This window comes from Leptodactylus fuscus, chromosome 3 (genome assembly GCF_031893055.1).
Source record: "Leptodactylus fuscus isolate aLepFus1 chromosome 3, aLepFus1.hap2, whole genome shotgun sequence".
NCBI classification, from domain to species: domain Eukaryota; kingdom Metazoa; phylum Chordata; class Amphibia; order Anura; family Leptodactylidae; genus Leptodactylus; species Leptodactylus fuscus.
Genome location: NC_134267.1, coordinates 224,415,582 through 224,428,188, shown reverse-complemented (window position 1 = coordinate 224,428,188; position 12,607 = coordinate 224,415,582). Strand labels below are relative to the sequence as shown.

At 42.8% G+C, this 12,607-nt stretch overlaps 2 protein-coding genes across 2 annotated transcripts in view; one reads left to right on the top strand and one right to left on the bottom strand.

Moving 5' to 3' along the window:
• Positions 1–12,607, bottom strand: part of ADGRF5 (adhesion G protein-coupled receptor F5) — a 122,708-nt gene that overhangs the window by 12,200 nt on the left and 97,901 nt on the right. The window contains exons 11-15 of the mRNA XM_075269209.1: positions 11,068–11,226; positions 10,520–10,726; positions 5,975–6,199; positions 4,580–4,729; positions 232–452 (exon numbers count right to left, since the gene is read on the bottom strand). Of these exons, the coding sequence (XP_075125310.1) occupies positions 232–452; positions 4,580–4,729; positions 5,975–6,199; positions 10,520–10,726; positions 11,068–11,226 (962 nt within the window). The remainder of the gene's footprint in view (positions 1–231; positions 453–4,579; positions 4,730–5,974; positions 6,200–10,519; positions 10,727–11,067; positions 11,227–12,607) is intronic.
• The window catches only part of LOC142198579 (uncharacterized), a 302,293-nt gene that overhangs the window by 232,510 nt on the left and 57,176 nt on the right, over positions 1–12,607 (top strand). The window lies entirely within an intron of this gene.

Below are 12,607 nucleotides of genomic sequence, written 5' to 3'. Positions count from 1 at the left end.
GACCCTATTCACCCCACTGAAAGATAAGTGTATTCCAGACAAGACCTGCGATACACCTATGTGTTCGTTCTCTGGATCTGGGAACAATCCAGAAAAACCTTGGAGAAAATCTGCTCAAGTACAAGAACACAAAAAAGAGAGTAAAGGGCAGTGACCTTATGGGAAGGTCTTTGGAGGACGCCCGCCAATACCACGTATGACCTGAAGTTATAAGAAAGTTCCTTGACTTACGTCCAGTTGGTTCTGAATATTGTTGAGAGCGACAGACACACATTCCCGAGTAGAAGGTACCCACGTGGCACCTGAACCAGATTTTTCACAGGTAAAATATTTGGTTCCTGCTAAACTAGAATCATCCTGCGAACATGGCACGGAGAGAGTAAAACCTATTTTTCCATAATATATTTTTTCGGGTTTGCTGCTACCGGGATAAGTTGCTTGGCATTCTGGATCTATAAAAGAAGGAAATATTTCTTGATATGGTCTCTGAAACATCCGTATATACATGTAATATTAACCCGTACTATTGTATCCGTTATTTATGCACTTCCATCTTGTCATTTGTACCTTACATCCTACTAATATTATATGAGTTTGGATGTTTGTTCCTCAATCACGCAAAAATGGCTGAACTGATTTGAATGAAATTTGGCACACAGATAGTTTGTAACCTCGAGTAAAACATAGTCCACTTTTTATCCCGGTAAATGACATGACTTCACAACTATTATGAATTTATGTTCACATACTATATTACACTTATCTCAGGTCCCAGGTCTGTTCTCTATATGTAAACACACGCTAAGCCTCAGTGGATTGTCTACATGCATTTGCATATTAACTGATATGCTCCAAGCAGTGAAGACAAACTGACATGGGCAAACACCTTTAATCCAAATTGGCAGTTTTCCAATTTTAAAGAGAACCTTTCACCACTTTTGGGCACATGCAGTGTTATATACTGCCAGAAAGCCGACAGTGCACTGATTTCAGCGCACTGTCGGCTTTCCCGATCTGTGCCCGGTGTAAAGAGCTTACGGTGCCGGTACCGTAGTGCTCTATGGTCAGAAGGGCGTTTCTGACCATTAGCCAGAGACGTCCTTCTGCCTTGCGGCGCCTATCACGCTGTGCTGTGGAGCGGGGGGGGCACTGCATGTGCCCAAAAGTGGTGAAAGGTCCTCTTTAAACAAGCCGGGGAAAATGAGAATCTAATTTGTCACAAACAAAGAGAGCTATGAAGGAGCCAGAAGTCATAGAGTTCTCTTCAAGCAGAGCTGAGGGGGATCATTGATGCTAACAACACATGCATTATATGACATCATGGCGAGCTGCTGAGATAACGGAACAATTACAGGCATGGTACGAAGAACAACTTCAGTGCCAGGCCAACTTGAGAGCTGACGAAACGCTGGAGCACGCTGATCATCAATGCCAACAACACGCTCATTATATGGTGTCCCAGCGTGCTGCTGAGATGCTGGAACAATCACGGGCACAGCGCGAGGAACGAATTCAGCGACAGGCCAGCTTGACAGATGTTGAAACGCTGGAGCAGCTGGATCATCAATGCCAACAACACACTCATTATATGGCGTCCCAGCAAGCTGCTGAGATGCTGGAACAATCACAGGCACGGTGCAAGGAACAAGTTCAGCAGCAGGACAACTTAAGAGCTGTCAAAACGCTGCAGTAGGCAAACCATCGATGGCAGCAATTTTCTGAATATAGGCAGATCATCCAATCCAACAACCCGCAGACGAAGTCGCAGGCAGAGGCTAGTATACCATATATCTTATTGGTTAAAAGGGTTATGTTGGTAGTTTAAATTGACTTACCTGGTCCAGTGGATGGAAATGATGGACCCGGCGGTTCCAGCAATAATGACCCCTGCGTCATGTGATTGGAAACAGCGCTCTGACCCTTGGGCATTCCGTCCCCTACTCCCTGATCTCACATGACCGGAGTCACCAGGTCCATCATTTTATCTTCAGGAGCAGTTAGGTCAATTCAAATTACCTGGAAAAACCCTTTAAGGTCTACTTGAAATTTACCAGAGTTGAACATGTATGGGGAAATTTCCTATGCCCTCTACACCAGCACACTGGCATAGATGGTAGTAGTTGTGGTACCTCTTTGGTGCACAACTCATTTTGTGGTAAAGACGAGCCACTTTCTCGGCTCAGCACTTTTTGCTAAGTGGATGAAAAGTAACGGTACGTTCACATGAAGGAACTTGCTGCAGATTTGGTTTTGTGGATTCTGCGCGCAAATCTGCCACAGATTTCGCCCAGAATCTGCTTAAATGAAAAACAGTGATCGCAGCAGAACGTGGAAAAAATAAATGTCCTGCTCGACATGCATGCGGAAGACGGAAACCTGAAAACGGAGTGCGGGCGCTAGTGTGAACCCAGCGTTACTGGTAGTCACTACAAGGCCCTGGACCCTAAAGGGGTCTGAAAGCTACCTCTGCCCTTTAAAACTTACCACAATTCTAAATGGCACAAGGTAGGTAGGGGCCCCATTACAGATTTAGCATTGGGGCCCAGGAGCTTCAAATTAGGCCTTTGCTGTCACCAAGTACAAAATACAATTTACGCTTAGGTTCACACGTGCGTTCTACTCTCCGTTCTGTGCTTTTCGTCTTCTGCATGCCAGAAGACGGAAAGCACAGACCGGGTCCGGCCATGAGCGGCGGTGAGCGTTTTATGCATGTCCGACTCTGTGTCCGGATTAAAAAACCCGGTTTCGCGGCGGAGAGCGCAAAATGCTCACCACCGCTCACGGCCGGACAGCTTTCTCACCCATTCAAATGAATGGGTGAGAAAGACTCCTGCAGGTTTCCGTCTCCTGCTCTGTTTTATGCAGGAAACGAAAACCTGCAGTACGGAGACCAGGCACAGATGTGAACGAGCCCTTAGCATCCAAAAGGTTATATGTAAGCTAGCTCTTAGGGTATGTTCACACATCAGTATGCCATCTATCTGTTTGAATTCAGTTTGACACTTTAAAACGGACTGACACACATGCTGATTGTATACTGACACCTTTTAATGCTGATAGCAAATGCTCTGTCCTCTAGAGGACAGATAAGGGGATTAAAAGTAGCAATTGTAAACAGAGTAGAGATAAGGAGGACATAAGGACATTTATTATCTGTCCTTATCTCTAGAGATGAGCGAACACTAAAATGTCCGAGGTTCGAAATCTGATTTGAACAGCCACTCACTGTTCAACTGTTCGAACGGATTTCAAACCCCATTATAGTCTATGGGGGGGGGGAAATGCTCGTGTCAGGGGTAGGCAACATTCGATAAAATTATACTTACCAAGTCCACGAGTGACGGTCGGGCTGGATTCTCCTTGAAGTCTTCTCCCGGCGTAGCGTCCCTGCGGCGTCTTCCGGCTGGAATTCACTCTGCCTAGGCACCGGGGCCTAGGCAGAGCCGACTGCGAATGCAAGGGCATGCCTGCGCATGTGCAGTCAGCTCTGCCTAGGCCGGATGCCTAGGCAGAGTGAATTCAGAGGCGGAAGATGCCGTGGGGACGCTGCACGGAGAAGACTTCTAAAGGTAAGAGAAGAACTAGCATTCTGCCAATCAACGCTGGTTCTGCATCGAACCTTAAACTTCGAACAGCTAGTAGTGTTCGATCGAGTACGAGTATTTCGAATACTGTAGTATTCGTTCGAACACCTACTCAATCGAACACTATCTCTACGCTCATCTCTACTCTGTTTACAATTGCTACTTTTAATCCCCTTATCTTTCCTCTAGGGGACAGACAGCTTTTGCTATCAGCATAAACAGGTGTCAGTATACAGTCAGTATGTGCATCAGTCCGTTTTAAAGTGTCAAACTGAATTCAAACGGACGGATGGCATACTGATGTGTGAACATACCCTTATTTTTCAAGTCGGTGAAAGCCTTTTAGTTTCACTGACAAAAATATAAAAGGTTCCTGCCCACTCTTTTGAACAGGTGTGTGGATTTAAGAATAAAATCTAAATTGTTCAAGGACCCAGCAAGGGTCACATGATATATGGCGTGTAGTTGTTTGTGCTTGGGGACAAGTCCTCTTTAGGTGAAGGCCCCACGTAAAAAAAGTGTTGCAGGAAAAAATGCGGCGGCGACGCATTATGGTCTTTCCTGTAGCACTTTTCACAGAAAGGAAAGGAAACCTCTGCAGATTTTCTTTTTCCATTATACCTATACCTATACAGACGGTGTTGCTGTAGGCATAATTGACATGCTGTGATTTCCAAAACCGCAACAGTTTTGGAATTTGCAACATTTCCGCTGCTCATATTTTTCTGCAATGTGTGGATGGGATTCGCTAGAAGTCCACTTTTCAGGGACTGTAAATCGCAGAGGTTTTTGCTGCAGCATTTACATTGTGGCCAAAACATATTGTTCACCAACAATGGTGGATTGGTCATGGAGTAGGTGCACTATAAGTAGCCCCCTGTTTATGTTATATTAGAAGTTTGAGTGCAATTGGTCCACATACAGTTCTTGCCCTTGCCCATACTGTCCCTGGCCCTATGGTTTCTGCAGCGCTATGAAGATTACAAATACCTTACCTTGCACAAATGTCAGATGCATTTCATTGCTTAATACAGTATCAAAAATGTCATTGATGATGTTGCACCGAGCTGTGAAATTCTCACATGTATTGTCAGCCTCAACAGGAACATACGACAGAAAGAAGCAGCCTTCTTTAATAGTCATATCTGCGGAGAAGAGGAGAAAGATCTTTTAAATGGTATCATGAATTTCACAAAGCTCTAGTATGTCTTAGCACCGACACTCCCAACAATTGGTAAAACAAAGGGGTAAAAGCATTGAGTCATGCGCCCCCTAGTGTCTCCTTGATTCTCCAAGGAGAAGTGAGCATATGGTGTATAGATTCATAGTCCACAGGCTTCACTATACACAGGGCGCAGTGCACCCTAGTGACTGTTTCGTTCTCCTAGGAGCAGGGCTGGCGTCAGCCCACGGCATAGTAGGACAAGTGCCGGGGCCACCAGAGCCTCTGGGGGCCCCCCAGCACTTGCCCGCCCCAGCACTCGCCTGTCCCGATTTCAGCTCATCGGCGTCGGACGGATGCCGATGAACTGAATACATAGGCGATTAAAGCAGGAGCTGTGAGCTCAGCTCCTGCTTTAACGCTGCGGCCCGGCTTTGGCGTGTGTAGGCGCGATGTGATAACGTTACATCGGGCCTACAACTATGTGAATGGAGTGAGAGCGGAGAGAGTGGCAGGGGAGCGATGGAAGGTGAGTGTAAGTGTTTGTTTTGTGTTAGACATTAAGGTGGAACATAATGAAGGGGGCCCATGAAACCAGGGGGCAAATGAAGGGCGGGGGGGGGGGGGGGGGAACGGCATGACACTGGGGAAGATGAAGGGGGTAGGGAAAGAGCGGCATGACTCTGCGGCAGATGAAGGGGGGGAACATGAAACTGTGGGCAGATGAAGGGGGGAGAATGGCATGAAACTGGGGACAGAGATGGAGGGGGGACATGAAACTGGGGGAGAGATGGAGGGGGGGGCGTATAATTTACGGGTGACTGTAGGAGGATTATACTGTGTGGGGGCACATGAAAAATGAATGAGAATGGGCGGAGTCAACATAAAAGTGGGTGGAGCTAAATTTGCAGCGGCGCGCCACACATTTTGTCCATCTTTCTACTCTTCAAAAGTTTGGAGGTATGGTGTTGGCCACACTCCTGCGTGACGTCACTCGCTTCATCTGCGACGTGCAGTGTCCCAACTCCCCCGCCTCCTTCACAAGGGGGCCCACTGAGGCTCTGTTGCCCAAGGGCCCATAAAAACCTGGAGCCGGCCCTGCCTAGGAGAGCTGGGCAAGTGGTATCTAGCAGACATCTCCAGTTTATGGCTAGCTAAGTCCCTACTTATCTCCATTAGTTCATACGCTGTTTCATAATATCACAAAATTGCTTATGCGGATTATTACCTTTCTGCAGATTTTTTCCTGATACAGTTTTCATCTGTAATGACGCTCGGTATTTCCAAATATTATTTATGCAGCATGAGAAATCTGTTTGGTTTTGACACATGAAACTTTGAACTTGCGGGATTATAACAATCTGGTTTTGCCTGGGGAGTTCAACAATTGTGATCGTTTTGTTCTCTGACACAATATTACCGCTGGCTGTGTCCACTAAGCATTGGTAGTTTCCTGCAAAAAACAAAACAAAAAAAACCACAAGTATTTGAGGTCGGTGGTCATAAGGTCATTATATGGCCCTGGGAATCACTGTAAGGGTGCATTCACACTGAGTAAACGCTAGCTTATTTTGTAGAGTAAAATTACACTTGTAAATTTTGCTATCCCATTGACTTCAATGATATTTTTTTACAAGTGTAAAAATACGCCTGTAAAAAATACGCCTGTAAAAATACGCCTGTAAAAATACGCCTGTAAAATGTCATTGAAGTCAATGGGATAGCAAAATTTACAAGTGTAATTTTACTTTACAAAATAAGCTAGCGTTTACTCAGTGTGAATGCACCCTAAGGGTCAGTTCACACGTGAAAACCGCCTAGCTTATTTGTGCGAGGTAAAAAACCTCGAGGAGTTTTTTTGACGCTGTTTTTTGCATTCCGCGCGGTTTTTGACGAGGTTTTTGACGCTGTTTTCGCTAGCGGTTTTCGCTAGTGTTTTTTTTTCCTATATGTGCTATAGAAACTGCAGGCGAAAACCGCGCGGTTTTTTGTGTGCAAAAAACCGCGCGTTTTTTTACCGCGCGGTTTTCGCCTCCCATTCACTTCTATGCAATTCTTCAGGCGTTTTCCGCCTGAAGAAAGGTCATGTCGCTTCTTCAGGCGGAAAACGCTAGGAGGAAAAAAAAAGCTAGTGGTCTACATAGACCACCATGTTAAAGGAGAGGTTTTTGAAGCGAATTCCGCTGTCAAAAACCTCCCCTTTGCCCACGTGTGAACTAGCCCTAAGTCTGGAAAACCTTCAAATAAAACACTGAACACAAAGGGCTGCGCACCATTTTTGATGGATTTGTTTATTTTTGGGTTAGGGTCTAAGATTCATTTTGGGTCAAAAAAGTTTGGTACGAACCAAAACCTAAATTGGCTTTAAACATAATGTATAACACTCTCAAAGCTCCAAGGAACCTATCTATAAAACAGTGTAGAATACTCTTAGGGCTCCTAGGAACCTATCTATAAAACAGTGTAGAATACTCTTAGGGCTCCTAGGAGCCTATCTATAAAACATAGTGTAGAATACTGTCAGGGCTCCTAGGAACCTATCTATGAAACATAGTGTATAACACTGTCAGGACTCCTAGGAACCTATCTATAAAACATAGTGTAGAATACTGTCAGGGCTCCTAGGAACCTATCTATAAAACATAGTGTAGAATACTCTTAGGGCTCCTAGGAACCTATCTATAAAACATAGTGTATAACACTGTCAGGACTCCTAGGAACCTATCTATAAAACATAGTGTAGAATACAGTTAGGGCTTCAATGAACCTACCTATGAAAGATTCCTAGAAACCCTGACAGGTGTAAAAAATGAAAAATAAAACCCAAAGCACTCATACTACCTCTTTTGGGCCTCTTGGCAACAACTAGCAATCTGTCTATGCCACCTTGGTGACATCCAGTGCTCTCCTGTGATGTCATGCGCTCGGGCACACTTGGGCTTGCTTTGCATCATGACGTCATGATGCTTAGCATGCCAATGTGACAGATGGTGGCACGATAACAGGCCTCAGGAGTGACCACAGGAGAGCACCAGATTGGCCATGCCATGAGGAGCCCAAGTGAGGTAATGGAAGGAGAGTATAATTGTTTTTTTCATTTTGGCCACCTTTCCCAGACCTCCACCTATTATACTATGGGGTCTGAAGAGAGTATAATACAAAAGCTATTTTAATCATCCAGAGATTAATATTCAGGTCAAACCTGGCTCAGTATGAATTGGTTCACCCATCTCTACCTGCTGCCACTCAGCTGAGGTTGTCGTACCATAAAAAACTTATCACCTAACCATAGTATAACTTCTAAGTGTTTGTTCAGTGGTGGTCCCATTGATTACAAAACAGAGATCCCATAACCTTTGCTTGAATGGAGCTATGGTCAGACATCAAGCATGTCATCTCACAGAGAATGTAGCAGTAATGCACATGAATGGCTGATGTTCCATACAAGTGGGGGATATGGGGTCAGGCCTGTGGCGTCTGTAGGCTAAACCTATGAATCCTCTATTTTTCCCAACTCCAACTTCTGCTCTTACATCTTCATAAATGGCTGACAGCCATGGTCAGACAGAAGAAATAAAAATCCTCTAATTCATTAAAAAATCTAGTGATGAATTCCTGTGAAAGCAACTATGTAACAAACTATACCTCTAATTATTATACATGATAAATACTATTATTGTATGTTCTAATTAAAAAATCCTATCCTATCCTACTAATTTGTGTATTTGGATGTTTGTTCCTCAATCACGCAAAAACGGCTGAATGGATTTGAATGAAATTTGGTACATAGATAGTTTGTAACCTCAATTAAAATTATAGGATACTTTTTGTCCCATTAAATGACATGGCTTCATGACTATTATGAATTTATGTTCACATACTATATTACACTGCTCCTGCAGCAGCTTATCTCAGGTCCCAGGTCTGTTATCTCTCTGTGTAAAGACATGCTAACCCTCAGTGGATTGTCTACACACATTTGCATATTATCTGATCTACTCCAGGCAGTGCAGACATACTGACATGGCCAAACACCTTTAATCCAAATTGGCAGTTTGTCAATTTTAAACATGCCTGTAAAAAGAAAATCTAATTTGCCACAAACAACGAGAGCTATGAAGGAAGCCAGAAGTCACAGAGCTCTCCTCAAGCGGAGCTGAGGGGAATCATCAACATCAACAACACGCTCATTATATGGCTTCCCAGCGAGCTTCTGAGATGCCGGAACAATGACAGGCATGGTGTGAGGAACAAGGTCAGCAGCAGGACAGCTTAAGAGCTGCCAAAACGCTGGAGCAGGCAAACCATCGACGGCAGCAATTTGCTGAATATAGGCAGATCATTGACGCCAACAATACACAGACGAAGTCGTGGGCAGAGGCTAGTAGTTTATATTTTCAAGCTGGACACAGCAAGTTTTTTTTCTCAATTCCGACTTCCTCAAAATTGGCCTCGACTCCAACTCCACAGCCCATGCAGTGATCAAAATCCCTTTAACACATTATCATCAGATAGATGAGATAGATAGATCTATAGATAGATAGATAGATAGATAGATAGATAGATAGATAGATAGATCTATAGATAGATAGATAGATAGATAGATAGATAGATAGATAGATAGATAAATAGATAGATAAGAGATAGATAGATAGATAGATAGATAGATAGGAGATAGATAGATGATAGATAGATAGATAGATAGATAGATAGATAGATAGATAGATCGATCCGTGGATAGATAGATAGATAGATAGATAGATAGATAGGAGATAGATAGATAGATAGATAGATAGATAGATAGATAGGAGATAGATAGATAGATGATAGATAGATAGATAGATAGATAGATAGATAGATAGATAGATAGATAGATCTATAGATAGATAGATAGATAAGAGATAGATAGATAGATAGATAGATAGATAGATAGATCCATGGATAGATAGATAGATCTATAGATAGATAGATAGATAGATAGATAGATAGATAGATAGATAAGAGATAAATAGATAGATAGATAGATAGATAGATAGATAGATCCATGGATAGATAGATAGATCTATAGATAGATAGATAGATAGATAGATAGATAGATAGATAGATAGATAAGAGATAGATAGATAGATAGATAGATAGATAGATAGATAGATAGATAGATAGATCCGTAGATAGATAGATAGATCCATGGATAGATAGATAGATCCGTAGATAGATAGATAGATCCATGGATAGATCTATAGATAGATAGATAGATAGATAGATAGATAGATAGATAGATAGATAGATAGATAGATAGATAGATAGATAGATCGATCCATGGATAGATAGATAGATAGATAGATAGATAGATAGATAGATAGATAGATAGATCTATAGATAGATAGATAGATAGATAGATAGATAGATAGATAGATAGATAGATAGATAGATAGATAGATCCATGGATAGATAGATAGATAGATAGATAGATAGATAGATAGATAGATAGATAGATAGATAGATAGATAGATAGATCCATGGATAGATAGATAGATAGATAGATAGATAGATAGATAGATCTATAGATAGATAGATAGATAGATAGATAGATAGATAGATAGATAGATCTATAGATAGATAGATAGATAGATAGATAGATAGATAGATAGACAGATCCATGGATAGATAGATAGATATGAGATATATAATTATTATTATGTATTTTATTTTGCTTACTTCTATAGGGCCATCAACGCTTTAATATACAGATATTTGCACATATGATACTCACCGGCCCAGGCTATTGTTGTCGTGTTGCCGGGAATAGTCAGTGTTGAGCTACAAGTATCTAGGTTATTATTTGCTGGGGGGTTAGTAATGTTGACCCGATCAAGTGTCCAGCTGATACTCTTCACTGAGGTGGCATCACATTTACATTTCAGTGACAGATCTTTTCCCTCTGAAACAGTACCCTTTTCTGAAGTCACCGTAGCTTTATCTAAAGGAAAAAGAAGAAATCCTTGTTCTTTAGGTATTTGCAGGTTGTAAAATAAATTGTCATAGCTCTGCCCTCGATATTAGCCTAATTTTTTTATATTGGTTGCGCCACCAACTTGCCGCTGAGCTGTCACAGAAGGATAACACTTCCTGTGTCTCTTTATCTTGTGTGGTGTAGCATATACCGCTATCATAAGGTTGGGGGCAGATAACACAGGATCACACCCCTAACAATAGGTGATGAAACAGCTCAGCTTCACCTCCCTCCTCCCCCTCCCTGCACTGGACACAGAGCATGCTCAATACACTCTCTACCATACTTTATGCTGACATATTACTTACTTGTAGCTTGATATGTCACATTGACGTTAAGCGTCTCATTGGCCCCATTACTTGTGAAGCACGCACAGTCATATTTGCCAGATTTTGATCCGCTACAGGTCGTTATATTTCCTCTAACTGTATATACTATACACTGATTCATGTTGGATACAACAGTCCCTGTAATAAAGAACAAAAATGGTCCTGACACACATATAGCAAAGACGCAAAAAAGCAAACACCAATGTAGTAAATGGACGGACATACTCATACATAAAAGGATGGACATACTGGGTAAGAAGCCCACTGTTGCACTGGTCTCTGTCACCAGAACTGGTTTCCACTTAGCCGTACAGAGCAGCCATGTGGCTATTCCTATCCCTGACCACAGGATCTAGACCTCAGTCAGTCACAATGGGTTAGAGCAGGGAAATGCCTATTGTGGGGTCTCAAAATTCACAACAGTACCCCGTCTTTGCTGTTCATACAATGATGGTCCAGAAATGGAATGCATGGTAGCTTCCTCCTTATTTTCTTAGCTTGGAAATAAGGAACCCTTTGGTGAACATCATTCATGGCAAAGATACGACAGACTGGGAAGACCTTAGGTAGGCCTAAAGTCTGTCGGCCATTTTCCTGTGGCCTCTCCCGTTCAGGCCACAGGAAAATGGCCAACGGACATGCGTTGCCTTGGTTATGTGGGGCGGAAACAGGGTTAAAGGTTTTGTCCAGGAATTATCGGAAACTCGGGGAGGATGTAAAGCAAAAATATAAAAATAAAAAAATACATTCATCCTTGCCCTTCCCTCCTGGACTGGAACTGGCCAGACTGGAGTCTCACATGACTGTTTTTTTTTAATAACCCTCCCCATCTGCCTATAAATTTCCTATAATGCCTGGACAACTCTTTTAATATTGTAATCCCTGATAGTCTAGGGCAGCAATGGCGAACCTTTTAGAGACCGAGTGCCCAAAAAGCAACCCAAAATCCACTAAATTATCGTGAAGTGCCAACACAGCAATTTAACCTTAATACTCTGCGGATCCACAATTGTGGACAACTATGGACCCACAAAATATGGTCATATAAATGGGACTCTACAGAGCTTTGGCTTTTACATCACACAGGATCTGTTTTATAGTGTGCAATGTTATTACAGCCTGTACTAATATTATATCATGTCTGCTATAAAACAGATACTGTCTGATATAAATAGTGAAGGGCCCCACACAGTGCAATCTGTCCCCACACAGAACACTATACTCCACAGTGGCCCCAAGAGAGTACAATGTGTTCCACAGGGGCCCCTAGATAGTATAACGTGCTCCACAGTGGCCACCAGATAGTACAATGTGCACCACAGTGGCCCCCAACACAGTATAATCTGCTCCACAGTGGCCTCCAACACAGTATAATGTGCTCCACAGTGGCCCCCAACACAGTATAATCTGCTCCACAGTGGCCTCCAACACAGTATAATCTGCTCCACAGTGGCCTCCAACACAGTATAATGTGCTCCACAGTGGCCCCAACACAGTATAATGTACTCCACAGTGGCCC